This window comes from Gambusia affinis, linkage group LG08 (assembly GCF_019740435.1).
Source record: "Gambusia affinis linkage group LG08, SWU_Gaff_1.0, whole genome shotgun sequence".
Taxonomy (NCBI): Eukaryota; Metazoa; Chordata; class Actinopteri; order Cyprinodontiformes; family Poeciliidae; genus Gambusia; species Gambusia affinis.
Window position 1 is genome coordinate 9,046,095 of NC_057875.1, and position 25,915 is coordinate 9,072,009.

General features: G+C 37.0%; 1 protein-coding gene across 5 annotated transcripts in view; it reads left to right on the forward strand.

Annotated features, from left to right (window-relative positions):
* Positions 1–25,915, forward strand: part of tln2b (talin 2b) — a 96,734-nt gene that overhangs the window by 26,620 nt on the left and 44,199 nt on the right. For all 5 annotated transcript variants that reach the window (XM_044124217.1, XM_044124214.1, XM_044124216.1 and 2 more), the window contains exons 2-12: positions 7,436–7,610; positions 7,698–7,795; positions 7,989–8,118; positions 8,702–8,857; positions 9,800–9,942; positions 19,457–19,584; positions 19,889–19,952; positions 20,124–20,228; positions 22,692–22,847; positions 25,254–25,355; positions 25,466–25,542. In XM_044124217.1, coding sequence (XP_043980152.1) covers positions 7,475–7,610; positions 7,698–7,795; positions 7,989–8,118; positions 8,702–8,857; positions 9,800–9,942; positions 19,457–19,584; positions 19,889–19,952; positions 20,124–20,228; positions 22,692–22,847; positions 25,254–25,355; positions 25,466–25,542 — 1,295 coding nt within the window. In that variant the 5' untranslated portion in view covers positions 7,436–7,474. The remainder of the gene's footprint in view (positions 1–7,435; positions 7,611–7,697; positions 7,796–7,988; positions 8,119–8,701; positions 8,858–9,799; positions 9,943–19,456; positions 19,585–19,888; positions 19,953–20,123; positions 20,229–22,691; positions 22,848–25,253; positions 25,356–25,465; positions 25,543–25,915) is intronic.

Sequence of the window (25,915 nt, forward strand, 5' to 3'; positions counted from 1 at the left end):
GTTTTTGTGTACACGCCCTAGAAAATGGACATTTTTACTTTAATGCTCTCACCATTCTGACATCCAACATTGATCCTTCCAGATAGTCTGACAGCACAAAAATAAAATAAAACACAGCAAAATTCTTGGTTTGTAATGCAAAAACTGCCAAAACTCTCACTCACTGTTTAAAAAAACCTGCTTTTCACACCACCTGCCTTTTGTACAACCAATGATTTCTTTTTAAGACTTCCTTATCTTTAAGGAGTTCTTTTTAAGGGATGTATTTTAAACAATAACTGGTGATGGCAGTTCTGGAAGAAAATCTCTGATTACAGTTACCATCCTACCTCTTGATCCACCTCAAGTTTAAACATTGTTTGCTCGTCAATTTTGCGGTTGTGCAAAAGCATCAGTGACAGTCAACATGCAAGTAGTTTTCTGTTTTGAATTTGAAGAAATTTGAGATTTCTGCTTTGATAAATACTGACTGGGTGTTTTGCCTTTCAAAATTTCTGTGCTAAATAAAATGCAACTTGTAGCAGAAGCTTGTTGTGACTGTTATTGCAATCACGTTATAATTTGGATGTAACTGTGGAGATTTATTGCCTTCCAATCTGAATACTGAAGTATGTTCAATCTGGAAACACTCAACTTTCCATATGGCATACGGTTAGCAGTAGTCAACAGGCAAACGTGTGGACTGGGTGGTTAAAGCCGTATGACTAACACCTGCTCAATACGTGACAGTAATATTACTCAAAAAATTGGGAAGTTGTTGAGATTTTAGCTCTATTGTAACAGACCCTTATGTCCTTTGTTTCATATCATTCTTTTTTTGTCATATGCTGAAAACCAGACTCATTCAAATTGACAAGGGATTTATAACTATTAAATGTGGCTTATCAGGATAATGCAATTGTCATGGTTTCAGTCTTTTTAAGACTCATTTTTCTGCATCCACTAGTGTGTGCAATAAAATGTCAACGTGATGCTTGAGAAACATTTGCAGAATGCACAGCTAGCCACTCCCTCAGGAATGATCCAGGATCATGATCATCCCAGTCAGTTTGCAGACTGAGTAAGTCATTGACTGCTTGACTAACTGCAGCTGCTGGGTGGAGTACTCCTCCTCTGTTGACAGTTTCTGTCTTCATTTATCACAAAGTCAATTTCTTAGATCTCAATGAAACATTTTGTATTTGAGAATCTTTTTCAGTGCTTGAACAGTAATGATGAATGCAATTGTCTTGAAATATATGTCGCTGAAACACCTTATTGGCTAATGCACTGAGTACTCTGTAACAAATCATTTATATCTGATAAAGACTTGACTTCCTACCCTTGCCAAGTAATAGTGAAAGCAATTGGCATTCAAGAATAGAGAACAAGCAGCTGTTCTTTTTTTTGTTTGTTTTTGCTCTGCTTCTCCTATGGCTCCTTTGAAGCAGTGCTGCAGGAAGCTCTACATCAGTGGATATTTTTAGCGTAAGAGGAGATGTTCTCTTCCTCCTTGCAACAAGGGCAAGATTGATAGATTTTGTCAGTTTCTCTACCTGGGAATTACGTTACAATGGTGTGTGTCACCCAGGAGGACACCATGTCATCCTCATAGTGGGTCATAACAGGGAACTTTCTACATTTTAATTTAAAAAATATGTGCAAAGACATTTTCAGTCTTGATTCTAAGAAACCATGACATGTTTTGTAAATACACACCCAAAAGCTACTGGATTAAAAACAACCCAAATAGGATGAGTTAGCGTCCTATTTGGGTCTATGTTGTAACACATCATAGACATTTTTTTCACCAAATAAAAATTTATGTGGCTTTTAAAAATACTCATAACCTGGCTTACTAAGCAAATCATATTTGAATTAATAAAGCCAATTAAACCTATCTGGTAAAAGAAACAGACATTAACAATAACAAAAGTCAGTGTTAAAATAATACCCCTTAAAGAATCTTGTACATAAACCTGCAAAGAAGGGCTGGCTTTGAGCTCCATCTGGTCCATGTGGACCATGCTGCAAGATTTAAAAAATTACGCTGGACAAGAACAGTGGTCTGACACAGTGACATTGACATACATAAAGTTTCTGACGATAGTCTGCCTTTGAAATTGTCGTTTTAAGACTAACGGCAGATGAGCTCAATGTAGGGATTCATTTTGTTGGCCAAACAAATGCTACATATCTCATGGTAAATTATTTGGAGTAATTTACATTTAAACTCTACGGCTTCCTGGTTATGCCATCACTACATCATTCCCTTACCTCGTAAAGCCAGCTTGCCTTTAAAAGTCCTCTGATGTGGGTCTGTAACTACCTCGCAGCACTACGTCATCATAATGTTTTTTGCTTCTATAACTGGAACTATAATTACAAAACTGAAGAACTAAAGGACTTCACTGTAGAACAGTTGACAGCATTGTGACCTTTCAGGAAGAAGGTCCTGGGTTCAACTCTTGTATGGAATATGCATGTTCCCTATATACTTACATGAATTTTCTCTTAACATGACTGTTAAGCTTAAGAGTTTGTGTGCGCTTCCATGGATGTTTGTCTTGTGTGACTGTTTCCTAAAAATTTGAAAGTAAATAAAGATCTCAAATAAATCTGTCATAATAATAAACATACTAAATCTCATTAAATAAATGCAATAAGAGCTTTTGTGATGTGTCCGAATTTTATTGTCCACATTTAATGAATCCAAGCTGACCAAAGGACATCTTGCTGTTCCCTTGTGGTATGATGATTACAAGTATGACCTATTAAATACTTTGCCATGTGCTTGCTGTGTGGTAAATTAATTATGCCTCTTCTTCAGATGTCTTTATAGAGACCAATTGAAGTCTTCTTTCTATCTAAATTTAGCACAAACCAGATCAAGTGGATCTGCAGAAAACAGACATAGATTTGGATCATACAGTTCTCGCTGTGTGAATGGGCTGGTATTTTGCTGGAGTGTAAAATCAGGACGAACAAATAAGACGCACAGGCTGTGTGTGGTAAGATATTTTTTATATTTTCTCCTAGAAAGCTTTCTCTAGTGATGCTGCTCTCATCAGTCTTGGAAACTGCTGATGTCAGATTTCATCTTGGCCCTCTACTCATACTACAGTACATGCTGTAAATTACACAATAAAAAGAGACCACCAGGCTAAGAAAATATTGTTCTGTAATGTAATCATATAGAGCTGCTCCTTGCTGCTTTACTGACTATTACATTTGTGTTTCAGAGTTATTTTCAGGTGAATCACAGCTTGTTAAAATGTAGTAGTTGTCTTTTACAGTACAGTAGGTTTGCTCACTGTAGAGCTTCCGTAATATCAACCTATTATTCCAGAGATGTTGTTTTTATATTTACAGTCGTTACTCCTGTAAATAAAATAAGAGTTTCTTGCATGCACTGCTATATTATATTTTTAGGAATGTGTGAAAAGCATTTCAGTAGAAATTAATATAGAAATGAGGAAAGCCTTGCTGGTTTTCAGGTTATCTGGGTTTAATATGCCGACCTTAATGGTCCTCTGTGTAGTTCATGGAGGCTATGTCCTCTAATTAGCAACTAATTGCCCTAATCTGACCTCATAATGCTAATGAAACAACAGATCTAGGCATTTCATTGATGTAAGTTCTCTATCTGCCAGATCATGACAATCTGAAATGCTTTAAAAGAAGGCAACTGGACTTTTTTTCCTGTTCCGTCTGTCATTTCTAAATAATTTTGCATGAGAGGTGTAACATCTTAAGGAAATGACAAAAGTTCAGTTCCCTTCTCAAGTACTATCCCCGAAGGTATCAACAGGGTCCTGGAGAGATCTTCTTGTGCATGTCAAAAACACAGTGGACTCTCTTTTGATGGCACATGAGAGTTTTCCAACTCTCTCCAGAGCATTTATATGATGGTTTATAATGGTAGTAGCAGCATATATTGGTCCTGGCTCCTATGAAGTCTGGTCTGTTTGGGACTGTGATATACAAAGATGTGAGCATTCTGCCTCTGTCCTAATAACACTTGCACCAGAATATTAGTACTCCAAGTCGCTTAACTTATTAAAACACTTTTTACACCACTGCTGCTATGTGCATAGGGTTATTCCACTGCTCAAGGTGAAACAAAAAATATATTACTAATCATCTGAAATGAAGCTGCAATGCTCAGTCCAGTTAAAGACAGATTGGTATGTGTAGATCTCTAAGCCCTAGAGAAGTGTTCCTACCTCCAAATTGCACATATACGCTGGCTGGCAGGCATCTGAGGGGAATTATGTTCTTCAGACTGGTGTTCATATGCTGAATGTGTTTGCCAAAGAGACACCTTGACATTGCACTTTTAATAAGGTGAAAGAAGAATAAAAATGAGGAAGAGGATTAAAAAGCACTAGCAGCAACTGTTGAGTTTAGAACTGTATTTTAGAAAGTCTCAGTGATACTCTTGGAAAAACACCTTCAGGGTTTAAATTTGATGAAAAAAGGCTTATGGTATTTTCTTCCATCAGCCTTGAAACATTAGGTTTCTGCACCTTCTCATCACTTTGGTCTTCCTAACAGCAAGACCAAAGTGATGAGAAGGTGCAGAAACCTAATGTATGTACAATGCTTTAAAGGTCTAAATGTGTCAGTTGAGATGCTATGAAACCCTTTGAGCTGGAAAACCTTTTAAACTGGGTTATTTTGCAAAAGAGTGGGCTATGGTCCTATACAAAACCATAAAATACTTATATCCAGTTATGTCAAAGACTTGATGCCTCGCAGCAAGGTATGATAATTTGTTAGGTATAGGAGTAATTACCTTATTAGACAACACCAGGTTGCTTTGGATAGCGTGGTTCCTTTTATACATTGTATTATTGAAAAATTGCTGTTTTATTTAATTATCTTTGATATAATTTGAACTCAAACATTTAAGTATGACAAAAAAAAAAATAATCATGTGGGAATCTGTAAGGTGAAGAGGAAAACTATTTAAATTATCATACCGGGGAATTCTGCCAATTGGGAGGATGCATCCTAGTGCTGATGTGACACCTTGAGCAGAGGCATTGTGGTAGGATGACCAAGAAAGCAGCGGGGTAAAATTTGAGACGATTTGTAAGATTGAAAAAGATTGTTTACCTTCACACTAAGATTAGGTTTTTCCAAATTTGCATCATTTAATTGAAGTTTTGATGTGTTGAAGTTTCTGGAGACTACATGGTGGTCTTCTTCCAGTGTGAAGGGGTTCTGACCAACTTGGAATATTTTTTTTTCCCAAAGCTTACCGTCTAACCACTTCAGTTATCCTGTGACCACTGCAGTAAACACCACACTTAGTGATCATGGGATCTGTTATGCTGCCTGTTCTACACAGCCACTCATTAGAGCTGTTTCCTGTCCAGATGGCTCCTGCCCTGTCTGTTCTTCATTGAGTTGTCCATGTTTCGACTCCTTAGCCTGCTATTCTTTGGCCGTTTACGTCTCCCGATATCTGGTGCAGTAAACAAACATTATTTAACTCATGACTCTTTTCTTATGCATCAGTAAAAGTCAGAAATGATCAAATTACTTGCTAAAAGCAGCATCTTGAATTTAAAAGTGTAATACAATATAATAATATAATTCCACAGAGAAACACAAGAGAGCTGTCTCTTGCAAGAGAGCAGAACTAATGAAGTTGCTCGATGGAGTGTTTGCATGTGGATCCTGGAGCTTCTCACACTAATGTAAGATCAGGGATTATCATTATCCCCCTGGGATTTTTTTTTGAGATTTCTACAATCTTTATGGAGGGAAACAAGTTATACTGGAAAAAGTACGGCGAATTTTGTATAAACCCAGAGTAATTTTAAACAGCTCTCATCAAAAACGATGTTTGCTTTTTTGATTGAGATGAACTTTTCAGAAACTACTCATAGTAGTTTGTGTAGTTAGCATTGGATGGAGTAGCTATCAGACATTATGTGCATGTCTGTAAGGCCTAGTCAGTTTTGGGTCCAGTAACTACTCGTCATTAAGAGACATCTGTAAAACGAAAGATGACGAAAACTCTGTGGGGGTTTGCTGCCAGCTTGTTGGGATAGGAGTTCATGCAGCGCCATTACCTCCGCTCCTTTGTGTGCCTCTGTCTGTCTCATTGAAACAGAGGAAGAGAGAAACCCTCAGTTATGACAGAGGCCCATTCACAGCTCTATCATTACAAGAAAATGTACTTTTCAGACTTTCTCTGGTATGACCCGGAAGGGATCCTGTGGATGAGAGGACAATCTTGTTGGCAAAAGAAAAAAATGTGGTTAAGGTTTGAACTGTGTTTCTGTGATTTAAACTTTTGCCCTTGTATCCAACTCACAAATGAATTCATTTTTGTCCTCAAAGGACATTTTCTTAATTCTCAGTAACACAAGGAAATCACTGGTTAGTTAATGTTTCCATATTCACCTTTTAAAACTCTAACCTTTCAATATTAGATTTGACCAATCCTGGTTCCAAACTTAATTAATCAGTACTTTGTATAATTTTCTTTTGTGGTGTCTTTGTTGTTAGTCTTCCTTCTATGAGCAGTAATTTCTAATTTATGATAGGGCAAAGACAAATGTACCTCTCGTGCAGGAGAGAAGTTGATGTTAATCAGTTTAGCTGACAAAATGATAATGAAGATGAAAAGTTTTGGTACTTGAATATCTTAGTTATGCCTATATGGTCCATAAAATTGTGAGAATATCATTTGAGATCAATTCAAAACTATATAAGACAGTGTCTATAGGTGGTCCATATATCTCTGTGATCTATATTTCTGTGTGGAGGGCAAGGTCAAGGACGTGAGCAAGAAAAAAAAAGCCTTCACTATAACTGTCTCTTTCCCCTTTTTTGAGCAAGGATCCCAGAATACCTGAATTGATTTCAGCCTAAAGCCTGCGCATGATAAAACACAATCAGATTTGCCTCACTGTGAAGTCTTTTGGAGCCCTGCACAAACCAGGAAAACACCAGCTAAAAGTGCAGCAGCTAAATTTATTTCGAACCTCCTGTTTTTCTGGCGGATTATGCGGATTTGCATGTTTTATCCATTATTCTGCTCAAGCTGCATTTTTTAAAAAATTTGTTCAGGTAATTTTAGATACTCTGTTAAATCTACATATAAGCAGAAAATCTTCATCTTCTCTACTCTGCAAACATCAAAAGAATGATGATCTGCTGCTGCATCTTTTCTGCAGATACACATTCAGTTTGACAAGTAAAAATCTCCCAAAGGAGATAATTGTGATGATTTGCTTTGTGCTTTGTGGTGGTTTAGTTTGCCTCTGAGACCTTTCTTTCACACTTTTAAGCCTGATTGCTTCAACAGTCAACATTTTCATAATGCCCGGAGAAATAACTACCAAAACACAAACCAGTTATTTTGAACATCAGCCAGTGAAAAAGACGTTACACACTATAAAACTCACATCATGCTTTCTGCCTCTGTCTTTTCCAGGTGTGTAGGCTGGTGAGGCCATTACACTAACCCACCAAGATGGTGGCCTTGTCATTAAAGATTTGTGTGCGGCAGTGCAATGTGGTAAAAACGATGCAGTTTGAACCCTCCACCCCTGTGTATGATGCCTGCAGGATAATCAGAGAGAGAGTTCCAGAAGCCCAGTCCGGACAAGGTTAGACGATGACTTGCGCATCTAATTTTCATGATGGAAAACTATAGCCACCAACATTTGCATGTTCTCTGTCTCTCTGTCTCCCAGCCTCCGATTATGGCCTGTTCCTGTCTGACGATGATCCCAGGAAAGGAATCTGGCTCGAGTCTGGGAGAACCCTGGATTACTACATGCTGCGAAACGGAGTAAGATTAAATCACATAGTCCAGGGTTGAGATCTGTCTGTGTCACTTCACATTTCTTGAAGTGATTTGTATTTTTCTAGTGGGAGCTGAAATATTTATGCCTTTCCACTTGCTAGAATAAAATGCACTTTACAGTCGGGAGGGATTAACAGAGCTCTAGACTTCATCCCACTTCCCCTCTTGTTTTTCTCAGGATGTCTTGGAGTATAAGAAGAAACAAAGGCCGCAAAAGATCAAAATGCTGGATGGTGCCATTAAAACCATCATGGTTGACGATTCAAAAACAGTTGGCGAGCTACTTGTCACAATATGCAGTAGAATAGGTGAGAGCGTTTATTATGAGTTCTGTAAATTTAATGTCAAGCAAAATTCTAATGACTGGTGCCTTACTTTATCTTGCCACTTATTCTTGAGGAGCAGCATTTGTTAATCACATGAAGCATTTTTGTTTGTATGTTAAATCCAAGTTAGGTTTTGTTTAGAGTAAAGTAGACGTGACTTATCAAGCTCAAACTAGCTTGTCTATAACAAATACTTAAGAGCTCCCCTGAATGTACTGTTATGTTCCATAACAGAGGATTGTCCCCTAAGCTCTATACATCATGTCTAATAAGCTACTTCAGACCCTAATTGGGTGAGGAAGAGAAGGATGTATATCTGGCAGAAAGCTTTACTGGAAAATGTTTGTTTAGATGAGGGCTTCTGCTTGGCTTCTTCTCTGTCTCTCATTGTGTTTTATTTTGCTGACTTAGTACCAGCTTTCCTTCACTTTCCTCAGCAAAATGAAGAAGGGGATAATAAGAGAGTGAAGTTGAACTATGAGGGTGTTTCTCTATCAGTGTAGTAATTTTTGAAGAATTTTTTTTAAGTGTAGTGTTATCTGAGAGTGTTTGCTTAATTTTACAGGAATTACCAACTATGAGGAATATTCGCTGATACAGGAAGTTCCAGAAGACAAGAAGGAAGAGAGTACAGGAACGCTGAAGAAAGACAGGACCCTACTACTACGAGATGAAAGAAAAATGGAAAAACTAAAAGCCAAACTGCACACGGATGATGACTGTAAGTTTCATGTTTGCAACACCGGTAGCATTTTACATGGCCCATATGACTCACTGCCCAGGGTGGCATGGATTTCGGGGTGACACAAATTCAAGAAGTAAAAAAGTCATTTGTTATTTGCCCCCCAAATTGAGTTTTGTGTTGCTTATTTACATATCTAGTCGATTGTGAGTAGGCATCATTTTGTGCTATATGCTGTTGGTAAATATGGCTGTCATTGCTGGCTAATGGCGTTTTAATATTCCTGTTTCTGTTGAAGTTCTGATTCAGTCTTATAACCTTAGGTTTTGAACTGACTATATGAAATCCAGATTAAATTTATTTAAAGTGAAATAGAAAGCTAAGACTAATCTAGCTTCTAATGGATTACTATGCAGTGCACAAAGAATCTTCAAAATATTTTGATATATGATGGAGAACTTGGACTATTCTAAGCTCAGTTGTTTTATTCTAAACAAATGAGGACTGCCCTTTTGGTTTTGAGTTTCTAAATTAAAATAAAGGTGTACTAACTCTCAAACTGCACTTTAGTTCACAATATGTTCAGTGTATAATTATGCAGTTTATGTTTGTTGAGTTGAACTATTTCAGTTTTACAAGTTCTCCCCTGAATGTTCAAACCTTGCCATGTTTTGAAATTCAGTAAAAACTCAAACTGTAAAATATCCCTTTAATTTAACACTGATAAGTCTCTCAAAAACAGATGCCTGCTTTAGCGTTGCTAGATATTACCCAGTTGCAGTGTTTGCAGTAATAATTGTTTTAGCCTCTCCAGATTAAATTTGAAGTTTTTCATTTGTATTATTATCAGATTCTCATGTTTACTCTTTTGAGTCAATTTAATAGTTGAAATCATCCAGCAGTGAACTTATTTGTAAATTTAACTTATTTTTCTTTTATTTATTTGCATCTAGTAACAAACTGTATGTTTTGATTGGACAGTAAACTGGCTGGATCACAGCAGGACGTTCAGAGAGCAGGGAGTGGAAGAAAGTGAAACCTTGCTGCTCAGGCGCAAATTCTTCTATTCTGACCAGAACGTGGACTCACGGGACCCGGTCCAGCTAAACCTGCTCTACGTTCAGGTAAACTCAATCTATTTTTGACAATTAATAATCAATTTAAACAGAGTTTGTTTTTTTTCCCCCTCAATAACAGCTCAAACAATTTAAAAAGACATTCATGTTATTATTTCAGGTACTACATATTTAAAAATATACAATTCAAGGAATTGTTTTCTTTATATCACATTGACCTTTATATTTAAATCAAGTTGCATCTAAAGAAAACATACTTCTTAATTAGAAAGTGCAAAATTTTATTTGCCGATTTTGTATTTTGAATAACTGCAAAAGCAACAGAATTGAGATTTCTAATTTTGTTGTTTAAAAATATTGAGAAAGGTTGCCACCATTACAGAATACCCCACAGCTGTTGCTATTTAAGATCAGTCTAAATAAATTACAGTTTTCAGCATAACTGCTATAGAGTTTTAAAAAAAATACATTTGTGCTCTGGGATTACTGAGCTAAAACGTTACAGAGGATTATTGCCATTACTACAACCTTTGTATTAATCAGCTCCCTGGTTTACACTTGCATTTGTATCTGCAGTGGTTACCAAGTCTGAATCTGCTGAAGACATGCCTTGAATTAAGATTGTGCCTACAAGATGGTAGATTACTTACATATTCATGGTCTCTCAGCAGATAAGAGAAATCCTGCTGTTTAAGAAGAAATCTAACAGATTGCCGAGTTTGCCTTTTAATTGTGTTGTTGTGAGTTTTTAGCTTGGACACTGTACAAGCTTCTTAAATGTTATGATTGGAACCATTTATTTACAATATAAACCACCATCTGATCACATGCTCTTTATAAGAGAGGGAAAGAGTGTAGTCCTGTGGCTCACAGTGCAGCGTGATGTTGAATGCGGAGAAGTATTTATGAACGTTGGGCTAGAAAAAAAGAGAGATTTGGTATGAGAAATCTGTTTGAACTTTTTTTTTTTTTTTAAGATTTCCAGAAATTGTTGTTGTTTGTGTATATAATAAACCAATTTACATTGGTTCAAAAGTTGTACAAGACATTGAGGGATGTATTGGCTTCAGATTTCTTTTTAATTTGCAATAGTTATTAAATGCAGAGTTTGTTGAAACATTAAGTATTTTATCAGGGTCTGTGTCCTAAAATTGGCCTAGATTGATTTGGTTGAGACAAGATCTTTTTTCACAGTACATTTGCAAAACAAATTAAATGTTCACCTGCATTGGAAAACTTTAGTGTTAGATGACTGGGAGGTATTTTATCTGATTGATGAGAAAAACAGAACAATCTGTTCATCGCTCGGTCTTTTACCCTCTGCTTGTGAAAGATTGGATTGTGGAAGGTAAAAGTTCAAGTGAAACCAAGTCACTTGAGGAGATTTCTCACCTCAGCAACACTATTTATTTCATATTGTTCTCAGGCCAGAAGGCTCATGTGGTTCTGGGTCATGATCTATATTTCAGGAATAAGGAATATAATCAACTTTCTTCACTATCACAGAGCGGAGCAGCGCCACATCCATCCATCTCCTACTCCATTCTACCATCTCTATTTCATCATCTGTTGAGGCAGGCCCCTGACCTCACCTAACAGATGGTTTACATGGCGACCAACCTCAACCTCAACATTCCTTCTCACAAGTAGTGGACCCGTAGTAGTTTAGGGGGCTTCCTGTTGCCCCCTAAATAGGCTGATCTCAGTTAAACTCCTAGAGCCAAATCTCGACAAACAGCTGCATGTTGTTGGGCCAACCCCTTTCCGCTCCATCCAAACTTTGTGGTCCCGATACCAGAAGGGTACCCCTGTCTTGCTAATCTGGACAACAGTCGCCAAATTCTATTGTCTCCATTTGTTGAGAAGCTAACATTGGCAGAACTGACTTTAATCTAAATACTAATTACTAACTAATGGTTCACAAATTTGAAAATTTGTGATATGCACCGATTGTTGAAGTACCAAGTTAGTTTTTGGTGTTTTTATCAAGTTGTTTTAAGGTCAAAACTGTAAGTTACAGAAAGCTAAAGGGCCTTATGAGCATTGTCAATTCAAGGAGACATTTTTATTTTGTATATATTTTAACTGAAATTTGACATAAGACAATATTTTGGCTACTTTCAAGTTTAAATATTTAGGTTTAAGAATGCAGATTTAAATTAAATCATAAAAGGTTTGTATTATTCATCATTTTTCATTCTGTACATTGCTTCTTATGTTATAACATAGATACTCTGTAAAAGCATCCCATGTGCAAAGAGTACCTTAAAGCCTTTCTGAAAGAAAGAAATCCCCAAAACTCTCAACAACATGAAATATTTATGGATACAGCTTGAAGGTTGTGTACAGTATTGACACTACTCTGCAACTTTTTTAGAGTGATCTGATATAACAGAAGACTTCCTCATACAAAACCTTTCTGAAAGAAATACTTAGACATTGCTGACCTCTCTGTCAAAAGATTCAGCTGCTTCACTTGACCCTACCAGGACAGAACTTTCTGCCGACCAGACCTTTTCATTTACTGCTGGAAGAGCATCTCTTTGTTTGGACCTGGTGTGGTCATCGAATGGTTCTAGTAGATGAGCAAGTAGAATCTCCTATTGTGAATCCAAATGTGCTGTTCACACAAGCTTAATTTGTGAAATTTTAAACAAAAATGCATATTTCAACATTATGAAAAGTTACTCCCTAACAACCAATCTGGCCCCCTTTTGTGAAAATAAATGAGTGAAATAAATTTTGTAGCCATCTTTCAGCCACTCTCATCAGTCTGACGAAAAGTTTTCTCACACTTTACCATCTGCTGTGAGATACTTTGAGAGGTTTCTTGCTTGCTAGTGGGTTTGAAGTCACCACACATCTCATGTAATTCTCATGTCGCAGGAGTCAGTTCTGTTGTTTTTGCTTGAAATATTTTGCGTACAGTTTCACATTTTTCTCAAGTTCCCTCTTACACATGATAGGATTCATAATGATGGGCTGGGCCAACTTCTTTTAGTATCTTGCGGTATACTTTCAGGGGAGATTTGCTTGGACATTCGAACCTGGACATGTTTGAAGTTACTTGAAATGTTCTCATTTTAGACTATTTTCTGCACAGTAAAATGACTGATTTCAAACTTCTTTAAATTCCCCACCTACAATCTTTTTGTCTGGTGGTCAATAATAGTTCCAGAGTTTTCATTCTGACAGTTATTAGGACTAAAAGTCTGAGTTCCAAACATGACAACATTAAAACCTAGTGAATAACTATGTTCTATCCAGCATCACCTTATTACACATATCTGGAATTTTAGCCACTTTAGGTGGAAATAAATGTGGAGGTTTTCTCATGTATTATTCATCAGAAAGGACTTTTCTTTGGATTTATTAGTTTGAGAATATTACTATTCTATTTCGGTATTGGTTAAATTTATATTGGATATGCATTTGTCCAAATATGTTAAGCCATATATGCCCACTCTTATAGGGTGCCTTAGCTGTACAGTGTGTACTATATAATCTTCAATTCATTCCTTGTTTTCCCTTTCTGCTTCTCTTACTTGCTGTTTCCATCCCTTCCAGTTTGCCTATCTCCACTCCCTCTCTGTTTCGCTCTGATTCTGACACAGTTCCACACATCCCCACCCTCTCACGCTGGCACACATCACGGCACCATGTGCACATCGTGGTCTCCTCGCAGCACACTCATATTTCCTTTCACAACAACAGCTCCGCCCCCTGCCCTCCCATGCTCTTTCCCATCTATCTTTCCGTTGTTCTGTCTCTCTTGGATTGTTGCACAGATCACAGAGACTATTCACATGGCTGTGATACTAATTTGTCACTGTGTTAAAAGAGCCAAATAGAACCAGAGGAGAGAAAATCTTTTTTAAAAAGTGGAACATTTGAATGTGTTTACTGACTTTTTTTTTTTTTTTCCATTTTTTCTCCGAAGAGTTTTTGCGGCGCTAGTGGCTCGTATTTTTTGCGACAGTAGGCAGACAGGAAGGAGGGTGAGGAGAGGGGGGAAGACATGTGGCAAGGGTTGCCGGTACCGGGAGTCGAGCCTGCGATGTCCGCATCGAGGACTAGGGCCTCCAAACGTGGGGCGTGCTAACCCCCTGCGCCACCACAGCACGCCCCTTGTTTACTGACTTTTAATTTTTTATGTACTATTTCTTTTTCAGAATTCCCATTTCTTAGAAATTCATTCAGAGTTTTGATTGTCTGATCTCTGGTTTACATGAATCTTTGACTTGCCAGTAGGCTGCCGGATTTAGCTGATTCCAAATTTTTAACTGTATGAGCTGATCTAAAAACTTTCTTCAAAGCATTTTTTCTAGGCTTTATGCCAAAAGAATTTGACTATTATTCTCAAGCAAATAAAAATGATTACAGTGTTGGCATATTAAATATATTGGCAGTTAACATGGTTAGCATCCATCCATCCATCCATTTTCTGTTCACCCTTGTCGCCTATCTCCAGCTACGTTCTGGGCGAGAGGCAGGGTTCACCCTGGACAGGTTGCCAGTCTATCGCAGGGCAACACAGAGACATACAGGACACAACCATTCTCACACACACTCACACCTAGGGAGAATTTAGAGAGACCAATTAACCTGACAGTCATGTTTTTGGACTGTGGGAGGAAGCCGGAGAACCCGGAGAGAACCCACGCATGCACAGGGAGAACATGCAAACTCCATGCAGAAAGACCCCAGGCCGGGAATCGAATCCTTCTTGCTGCAAGGCAACAGCTCTACCAAATGCACTACTGTGCAGCCCCCGTGGTTAGCATGTTTGGCTTTATTAACTTTAACAAAAGCATCCATATATTCCTCTGAGAAAGTTGATCAGATTCCTCCAAATCCAGCATGTATATATTCAGTGACAGACGAGCACCTGAACTGACTGTTCCTTTCTCATCCTTGCTGTTATCTTCTTAATGTCCTATCATATTTACATATTAGACATTTTTGGATTGGTCAGTTGGTCAACATGATTCATGTTGGAGTAGGTGGTATGAGAATTGATGCTGGATGTTTTTGTCTGAAAGGAGCAAAAGCAACGTGAGCTGTCTTGATAAGTTTTTGATGCTCTTACCTCTCTTTGCATAATATTTAGTACAAGTATTTTTTGATTTGAGAAGATTAGAGTCATTGGGGGTGTGTTCATATGTTCACCTACTTGTCATAATCTATTTCTTTCTGGTGCATACAAGGTTAAAATACAAGGTTAGTATAAACATGTAACTAATTACTATTTGGTAAAAAGTTCTCTTCTCTAGCTAAACCTCAGCCATACATTTTTTACAGCCATCAACAAGGTTCTGGCAGAATTCTTTCTGGGTTTTCAGCAATTTTCATCAGCATTCTTCTGACATGAACCCAGTTTTTAAACATAGTATGATGATGCCACCACCATCTGACAATTGCTACAATCCATTCATAGTTCAAAAAATTATATTGACTCCTCAAAACACTCTTTTTGTTATTTTTCCCAAGAAGCTAAACATTTGTCAATTGAATCAGACAGTTGAAACAAAGTTTTGAGAAAGTTTCTGTATTCAGGCTTTGGTGCAAAACCAATATTCTGAGAAACATTAAAATAACTTATAGAGACAAGGTAAAAGAGTCAGCAAAATGTTACTGATAAAATTAAAATTCATCTTCAGCAAAAGAGAGATCAATGAAACCTTTACCTCCTTACATTTACATCATCTCAAAAATGTCCCATTGCTTTTGAATATTAGCAGAACACTGTTGTTATGCACATTTTGTTGTACTTATGCAGTATCATATTTAGCAACACAGATAAAGTCATGCAAACTATTCATTAGTGGGCTGAGACTGCATAGCTCTACATTACTGCAATATTTTGGTCTTAAAGATTGTAATGAAAGCAAATCTGCAGCCAGTAAATAATGCTGTGCCATGTATTCTTTAAAGGTGTGTCAGAGAAGCCTGCAGGGACGTAAGATAGCATCAACTACAGATCTAGAGAAGCAGTAGACACTGATTGCTTACATTTATTATTCCACCAGTCTTCTTGCTTTCAAAGATAAGAGGTGTTAAAGCAGCACAAGTATTTTTTTAATTTTTTTTGTAACATGGTGGTGAATTACATTGAAAATGTCAGTTAAAAACCAGAGACGGAGAAGTAAAATGTGTTTTGGAAATATGTAGGGGACACACTCTGGAACAGCCTCTTCTGCAAGTGTTTACGATGTTAAATGTTTTACTCACAAATTACAGCTCCTCTTCTAATATTCAAATATCTACTTGATTATAATCTTGGGGTTTCATATTTTTAAATCTTAAATCTAAGTCTTGTAAACTCCCATAATTTTAAATTTTCAAGATCAGAGAAAACTTTTGTACTTTAAGATATTTTCAATGTTCTCCTAAAGCAAATGATAGGGTTTCCTTGCCAAACATTATATGACCAACTGACTGATTCTACAATACATGGGGAAGGATGTATGCAGTTCAGTCTGAATGTGACTGAATTGGTTTAGCAATAATTTGATTAATTTGAACTGAATTTTGACCAAAGAGGTCACAACCGGTTGAAAGATGGATCTGTTTGTCATTGAAAGTGTCCCGGGATGATGTGTGTCATGATTCAGTGGAATATAAATAAAATGGAAATTAACTGCATTTTAATGAATTGAACTGTCCAGAAATCAAGACAGATAAGTGTTCCTATTTTCTCATTTTCATTTTTTAGCAGAACAGTCTGTAGTGTTACAATGTCATCCACAGATCTGTAATCTAACAAAGTTCAATTATTCAACAAATTTTTACCATTTTTGATTCTTTGAAAACAAATATTTCAGCAAAGTAAGAGAAGACAATGGTATCAACATATTACTAATAATGCCATCAACCGTCATGTGATTCAGTTGACATATTCTTCTCTTTATCATCGTTTATTTTTGAAAAATATTTCAGTCTTTGTTTTGCTTGGTCGTGTTGTGCTGCTTGACCTCAGTGCTGGCGCCTTAGGCAGACTGTGTGTGTCACGGATCCTGATGTCTTATGCTTCACTCGTTATCATGCAGCTTGGTGAAAATGTTCTAAGATTCTGCCCTTACTGCCTTGCCTTATCATAGCAAACCTTCGTATTCACCTGGCTAAATTTAAGGTGTCAAAATTCTTCTGAGTGCAATAAACATTGGTTGTAGCTTTCAGCTATTTGCATGAATATTTGCACAGGTGTTCATTGTGACTATATACGTTCTGACACATCTCAGCAAGTATTTTTATCACCTGCTGTACAACACAACCTACATCTAGTGAACCTGCTCTGCAGCTACTTTCACTCTTCCAATCTCAATAACTAATCAAGCCAAGTTTAATTTTCTAGCTCTTAATCACCATACTAAATGAACACATACTAAATGAATACATGTCACAGCATAAGTTTTAATTAACCTTCTCATAAACACGGCCCAGAATGCATATTAATAAGCCTACATCAATTTTTACTTCTTGTATAAGTATTATTTTTAGAAATTGAAAATATCAATATTTATATCACATTTATCTAATTGTTCCTATGCAGTTTAGTAATAGTTTTTTCTAACAAATACAGAGTCTCTAACTGTAATTTATAGTTAAAGGCATCCTTCTATTTTTTTTCTGAATCACATTAGTTTCCTACTTTTACCATCAATATTTTTGCTTCAAAATCCAGAACTCATTTAAAAAGAAAAAAGAAAACATGTGACAGACCAATATGAAAAGTTCATTACTGTGAAACGGAAGGAAAATTATGGTTTAAAACCTTTTAAAAATACAAATCTGAAAAGTGTGATGTGCATTTGCATTCAGTTCCCCTGAGTCAAAATGAAGCCCCTTTCACTGCAGTTTCATCTACAAGTGCTCTGGGGGCCTCTACCAGCTTTGCACATCTAGAGACTGGCAATTTTTGCCTGTTGTTTTTGAAAAAATAGGTTAATCTCAGCCTGATTGGATAGAAAGGATTTGTCAAAATCTGTTTTTTTTCTTCATTCCTACAGATTCTCAACTGGTTTTATATCTGAATTTAGACTTGGCCATCCTAACATAGTAGCATGCTTTTTGTAACATGAATATAGAATACTATGCCTGTAGCTGCATGTTTAGGGTCTTTGTCCAACTGGAAGCTGAACCTAGCAACACCCCAGCCCAAATTTGTGGTGTGCATTACTAATTTAGTGGTGTCATAGTCAAGGGCAGTAAATTTATTATTTGTAGTTATGAAAATAAACACTGTTCATTTGCTTTCATTTCACTTAATAGCATAAAATCTTTTTAGAATACATACAAATGTGGGGAAGTACAAATACAAAATAAGTTTAAAAAAAAGTAAAAATTTTGAGATGTATGAATACATTTTTGAGGCTTATACAGGAAGCTTTTTTTTTCTCTCTTCACATATTTTCCCCATTGTATTTTTGTTTTATTTGCTAAATAATTTTGAAGCACTTCACCTTTACTCTCTGTCTGCAAGTCATACTGGCTGCAAAATGAGTGTCCTATTATTCCTAGCATCTTAATTTATGTAACCCCTTCTAGTAATCAGTGCATATCAGTGTGAAAGGCATGTGTGAGGACTAATTTTAGCACATCTTCTTATGTTTGCTAAGAGCTTATGTGCTTCACAGTGAATTGCACTTGGCGAAGGACATGATTGTGAGGAGAGGACATTGTTGTCCTCATTACAGCAGTAAGCTGCTGCTTAGGCTTTTATTGATGCAACAGGACGTAAGAATGAGCTGAGTCCACGCTGGGCACTGATATGCCAATGCTAAAAGCATGGAAAGAGTCTCTCTCACTGTCATGGCCTCTCAGCTCTTGAGGCCATTAAATTTGCAGCAGTGAACTAGAAAGGGAGAGTGAAGGAGAGCTGACTGCCCCCTGGAGAAACCAATGTACAGGGGAAACATTTGAAACATGTCAACAAAGGCTTTTCTCTCCCCATCAAATTTGGAAGGTATTATAAAGAGTGTGGCTTTGAGACATGCCTCCTTCGCTAGCCAGGAAGAAAATTTCTTAATTAATTAATTACTGTTCTATAGAAAGAACAGTTACTGTTCTATAGAAACAGTATGCATAGGGCATAAACACCCTATGCATTTCTCATCATAATGTAAGTGCAAATACAATTTTCCACAGGTTGTGGTCTGATTTTACATGATACACAAACACAGAGTATTGAATAATTGTGAAGTGGATGGAATATGATGCACCGCTTGAAGTGTATTTTACAGATAAAAAAAATCTGAAAAGTGTGGTGTGCATTTTCTGTTCAGCAGCCCTTCTGGAGCTGTGGATCTCCACAATTCCTCAAAGAAGCAGCCAAGGGCCTCTTGACTGCTTCATTGACTAATTCTCTCATTGCCCTGGCTGTTTGTTTTCATGGAAAGTAATAGATACAGGTGGAGAGTCACTCATAGAGGTTCTTCTTTTAGAGCTCTGTTGAATGAACTTAGGATGATTCTGATGCTTTATTTTAGTATTTTTCTCTTTTTTTATGAGACGTGTGTCTCATCTAATCCCTCTCTGCTCTCTGTCCTTGTGTCTCCTCCAGGCTAGGGACGATATATTGAATGGATCCCACCCTGTTTCCTTTGATAAAGCCTGTGAGTTTGCAGGGATACAGGCTCAGATCCAGTTTGGACCCCACGTGGAGCACAAACACAAGCCTGGATTCCTGGAGTAAGATTTTCTCATTACAAAGATTAGTTCAAGCCACAATTCAGGGAAAAAAAAAACAATGTTAGTGTTTGTTTTTTTTTTATGTTCAGCTCAGAGCTGTATGGTAGTTATCGTCTCCTTCAGTACACACTCTTACCGCAGGGATTTCCTGCAGTGGAAAGCTCACGGCTGATGTCAGCTTTTACAACTGTTTTCTGAAACATAGATACAAAGAATGACCTCATATTTGGAGGTATGTTAATAGGAAAGGAACTGGCTGCCTGCTAAGTGAGTAACTATGCAAACATTCAATTTATCTTTCCAGCCTGAAAGAGTTCCTGCCTAAAGAATACATCAAGCAACGAGGGTCTGAGAAGAAAATATTCCAAGTATGTGTTGAGTGTCATAAGTGTTGCATTTCTGAAATATATTGTCTTCAGAGCGCCTCAGAAATTCCAGCTATTTTTTTCAATCAAGAAACTACTCACATGAAATGTAGACCGCAGCATTTAAAAGCTGTTAACATGTTTTGGAATGTCGTAATGGTTGTTTTCTTCCAGGAACATAAAAACTGTGGAGAAATGTCAGAAATTGAGGGGAAAGTGAAGTATGTGAAGCTTGCCAGGTCTCTGCCAACATATGGAGTGTCCTTCTTCCTCGTCAAGGTAAGAGCTCAAGTATTGTGGAGTCAATTCATGAAAGTTTTAAATGTGTGTAAAAAAGTACTTTCACTCATACTTAGCATTTTTCATATTATTTGTGGCTTACGATATATGTATTACTGTATTTAATCATTACTGTGCTTTGCTGCTGTGGATGAAAATATCTTGTAAAAGTCTTCATACCACTACGCCTTGGCCACACTTTTTCATGTTAAAATCACAAATATCAATAGATTTTTCTCTGTTGAGATTTCATGTGAAGACCAAGAAAGAGAGATTTATAACCTGGCTGGAAAAATATGTCTACGGGAAAATTACTAATCAAGCACTTCCACATTTTGGCCCTTGTAGGAGAATGACAAGAAGAAAGTTACTTTTGAAAGAAATCCTTAAGAGTTCCTACTTGCTGGTTGGATTTAGCCAAGACCAAAATGTAGCTTTTTTGACCTTTGGATTTTTCTTAGGAAGGAAAGGGAATCTAGTCATAGGTAAAAAGGAGACAGAAGGAGGTAAACACAGGGCAATCCTGTAAACAAAGGCATAATCATGTGTTGCAATTGTCCAATCAAAGTCCAGCCTAAATTTGTGGCAAGAACTGAAAGTTGCTGTACACAGACACTCTCAATTCAAAATATCTAAGCTGAGCTCTTTTACAAACCACGGGCAAAGTGTTCAATCTTTAGAGATGCAACGCTGGTAGGGACATACCCCAAAATATATTTATTATATTTGATAAATTATATAAGGAGGGAAAAAAATAAAAAAGAAAATTAGTTTCCTTCCACTTCACAACTGGTTTGTGCTGGTCAATCACATAAAAGCCTATGTGATTGACCACATACGGTTTTGGGTTGAATACTTTTACAAGGTACTTTCAACATTCATTGTAATCCAGACCAAAAATATACAGAAGATAATACCAGAGTTTTTATGTTATTGTAATTGACCAGTGCCAGTTAAACATAGGCATGTAATGTCACTATTGCAGCAACTGTCTGCTGTGATTATGAAGTATTAGATACTCACTGCAATAGCCTGTGTGCTTAAACTGGTATAGAGGCAAGCTGGTAGCACCTACAGGACCATTATCACCTCAAATAGAAGGCTTATGAGTAGAAGCTTGTAACAATAGCTGTTCTGTTCTGCTCTAGTTTTATAGTACAGAAGGGGAATGGAAACACAGCAAATGAACAGAATAAAGTTTGCAAGCAAGCGAGTGTTTTCTGACAGCACCCCAATTTTGTCACGTATTTGTGAAATAAAGGGGGGAAAACAAAACCAGAAGGAGCATAGTTCTGATGGATAATAAATTCCATTTTTAGCTTGATGGTTAAAGCTCACGGCTGGGTTCAAGTAATTTGTCTGTATGCTGTGATGGATACGTGTATGCACAAGCGCTGCCTATGTTCAAAGGGAAGTGGTAGTGATGGAGATTTCAAGACTCTGCTAAATAATTTACTCTCGCTGCACTCAGCTGTTGATGTTTGCAAAAGGAAAAGCGCAGGCCTGGCATTGTTGGAGTGTTTTTCTGGAACCCGCCATTTCTCATCTGTGAGTCTTTAATCACTGCAGTTTTTTGGAGGCAAAAGCTTTGTATTGCTGTAAACACACAAACACAAAGAGGAAAAAAAATTACAGTTCCCGAAAGTAATTGCACTCATTCAGTTATGTGTGCTAAATGTAGGTTTGCTGCAGTCATGTGTGCTGGTGTGTATGCTATAATGCCTTAATTGCATTTTCTTGCTCAGGCATGTTAATCTAAATGACACAATAAATCATCTTTCCACTTTAAATTAGAAAGGAACTGTTTGAATGAAGCCTTGAAAATTATGATGTTTAAATAATGGAACCTGAAACAATCAATGCTTGCATAAATATGGAAAGGACACTAGTATAATGTTATCTGCCCTTGAGTTTAAGGGCCCTTCAAATAAGACGTGTTCTGGGTTTGTGCTATTGTCTAAAGTTCTGACCCTGTGATAAAGGGAGACGAAATTGTCCCTCTTTATCTCTCTCTTTATATATATACATATATACTGCATACATATAAATAAATATGACCTTTGCATCTCCACCACACTGCTAATTTTTTCATCTTCTCCACCTCTGAAGGGCAGCTAAGTTTACGCTCAGTGTTTGAAGTGAGCTGTGATAGATTTTCTGTGGGCAGCAGAGCTGGTGGAGGCTCCATACTGCTGTGCTGACAGTGACTTAAACCTTTGGAGACCCTGTTCAATAAAGCAGCAGTTAAACAAGCCAGAGCAGTTTGGGTCACTTCGCAGCTTCCCTCCCCCACTTCAACCATTTGAAGCTTAGAGCCACAGATCCAACATCTGTATTACAGCAGCAGCAGCTGAAAGGCACCAGTATTTTTGCATTTTTACCTTGCATGAATCATCTGTGTAGGTGTCTAGCTATGAGTTGTTTTTTTTCTCTCTTTTTTGACTGATGTTTTCCTTTTGACAGGAAAAGATGAAGGGTAAAAATAAGCTGGTCCCAAGGCTGCTGGGGATAACCAAAGAGTCAGTGATGCGAGTGGATGAGAAGACGAAGGATGTGGTACAGGAATGGCCCCTGACAACAGTCAAGAGATGGGCAGCCTCCCCGAAGAGTTTTACCTTGGTACAGTGGGACTGACTGTGCAAATCCTCAGCACTATTTTCAGACTGCTCCTAATCTTAAACAGTGGGGAAATAAAAGAAACACCAATGCTTTTCTCTGTAAATATACTTAAAATAGCCTGTTGGTGTGGAATTTACATCACATGTTTGTAATGACCCTTGTAAAAACACATTCAGGCAAATTTGATTGGGAATTATGTGAAAGAACGTGAAAACATACAGGGAATAAGTGCAGTGCTAATTATGTCAGCTGCTTTAGTCCTGCGTAATGGCCTTTGAAAAGTTTTCTCATTACCAAAGTATTGCTCAAGAAACATACTTTGGTGAGTGTAGCATCAATAAGACTCATAATTCTGACCTTTTTGCAGACATACATCAGTCAAACCAAGAATGTTGAAAAGATCTTAATTATGATCTGACTGAGCTACAATAATTTTATGCACTGCAGATGATTCTGCAATTGCTAAACTATGTCCAAATCCAATGTTTATGACTATGAAATTATTATGATGACATGGTTATTTATAAGTAAGTCAATAAATGTCTAAATAAAGCAGTTTAACAATAAATTTTCTCATTTTTCCAGCTTAGAACATGTAACCTGTTAAGCTAAATCTCAACTTCCCCACCATAGTGCATATAGGTAATGCTGATTTCGGCATCCGCCAGCAGTCGGTGGTATACTTGTTTAAAACACTATTCTCATGTTTAACACTTTCATTATCAAAGCCTGATGAAATCAGGGTGAGGTGAGTTCTCTGTACTGCTCTAAATGTAGTGCTCAGTTAGAGAAAGTCAATCAGATGACAGACAATGATGAAATGACTGGAGGGGAATGATGCAGATTATAAAGCACGAAAAATCTCATGCAAAGGGATACAATCTCAAACAATATCATTTAAACCTCTGAATGATCCAAGAAGAATTATCAGGAACCTTATCCAAGAACCAACAGCATCAGAAAGGACAGTTTTTTACATGGAAACAGTAACTGTTCCTCTCATTTGCTGTGGTCTCTGTGCCCACTCATTGCACAACACTCCACTGCCAAAGGAAAAGCGGGTTAAAGTGTGTTTGAATAACATTTGAACAATTCACTGAGTGACTGGGGGAATATATTCTGTTTTAATGAAGTAACATTTAATTCTTCAGATCTCATTGTGACACCATTTTTGGAGGCTGAATAGAACAGCACATCAGCCACAAAATACAATACCAACAGTGCAGTGTGGAGATGAGAACCTGATGATCAGGAGAGATGTTTTTTTCAAGATATGGTAAAGACAGACTGAATGTAATTAAAGATGGACAAAATGTACTAAAGGTTTCATAAAATTCTTTATTGGAATCTGAAAAAATTAACAAGGGTCGATTTTTCAGCAGAACATTGATCTCAAACAACAATCCATGGAAACTCTCCAGTGGTTTCAGAGAAAGAAAATATACTGCTAGCTCCATTAGTCACTGAACTTGAATGCAATTGAAAATGTACAGAAAGATTTGAAGATCAGACTTCATAGAAGAGGATCCCAGAACCTTCGTGATTTGAAAATAGTTTGTGTCGAAGAGTAGGTCAAAATCCCACTTGAGCAGCGGATCCCCAAAATCCCAGCTGAAGGTGTCAGTAACATTTTTTTGTATTGAATAAACTTTATGTATGTTCAACACATAATCTATTTTTACACACATTTATAAGGTCATCTAGATTTGTTAAATTAATTGAATGATTAACGGTGTCTGATGTGAACTCCGTATTACCACTCCCATTAGAAATTTACTTCTCTATTTCTCATTCTCTCTGTTTTATGCATACATTCAAATGCATAGTGGTATTGCATTATATTTTATAAGACATATTAAAATGTAATGTTTTCACAATGCCAGACAGCTATTATCTTGGAATTTCCAATAAGTTAAAGGGGGAGAATGAGCAGAATTTAGATGTATTATATATCTAAAAAGCGGTTTTCTTTTAAACCTTATAGTTGTTTTCTTCCACTGCTGGATGGTCTTAGTTCATTGAAAGATTAATAGAAAATGCAAATTTAAAAAACAACAAAAAAAGAACTTCTAAGGTATGTTTGCCAGCATTCATTTAAAATAAAAATACTAACTCCTGTGTTTCTACTGCATGCTTTGAAGTAAGAACTTCTCAGATTCACTACATCTCACATGAAATCAACTCTTTGGAGAAATAGGATGCTCTACAGAAGCCAGACTTTTTCCTTGAGAGTCAGAAATGATGAAAGTACTGCCAAATTTATTCAGACCCTAACCCTCAGTGATGCATTTTTTTAATCTGAACACATTTGCACACTTCCTTCCTCCAGTTGAAGCTAAATTATTTTGCATTAAGACAGATGACAGTACACTGTAGCATAATAACAGTTTCTCTTGTTTTAAAAAGGATTTTGGAGAATACCAGGAAAGTTACTACTCTGTCCAGACAACAGAAGGTGAACAGATATCCCAGCTTATTGCAGGATATATCGACATCATTCTTAAAAAGGTAAGAGCATAAAAAAGGAAACCGTACTTAAATTACTGCAATGTTACTGTGCATTGAAAGAGTCTCTTCAAACAATCAACAGTGCTTGCTGTTCTGTCTTCCCAATGCAGAAGCAGAGTAAGGACCGATTTGGCCTTGAGGGGGATGAGGAATCCACAATGCTGGAGGAGTCTGTTTCCCCAAAGAAGTAAGTATTGGTTTTACTAATCCCTGTAGAAGCTGACCATTCTTATTTACAAACATACTGTATTGTGGTGAGTCTTGATGCATTTGTGTCTTGCTGCTTATTTGGCTGTGTATTTACAGTTATAGAAAGATAAATATGTCCTACTTAAACACAAACACAGCCCTATGGATTTCAAGATAGTTCTATGAAATATGTACTTTCTGTTTGTTAGTAGGAAGTCTGTCAGATTAAGACCATTTAAGTATTACGTAATGGACATAATAAGCTGCATCATTTGTGCGTTAAGAAATAAAACATAAATGATGTTATTAATACCAGTTTATTAGACCAGTCATTCCCACTTTTAGCATCTGGTCCACTTGCACTAACCCCA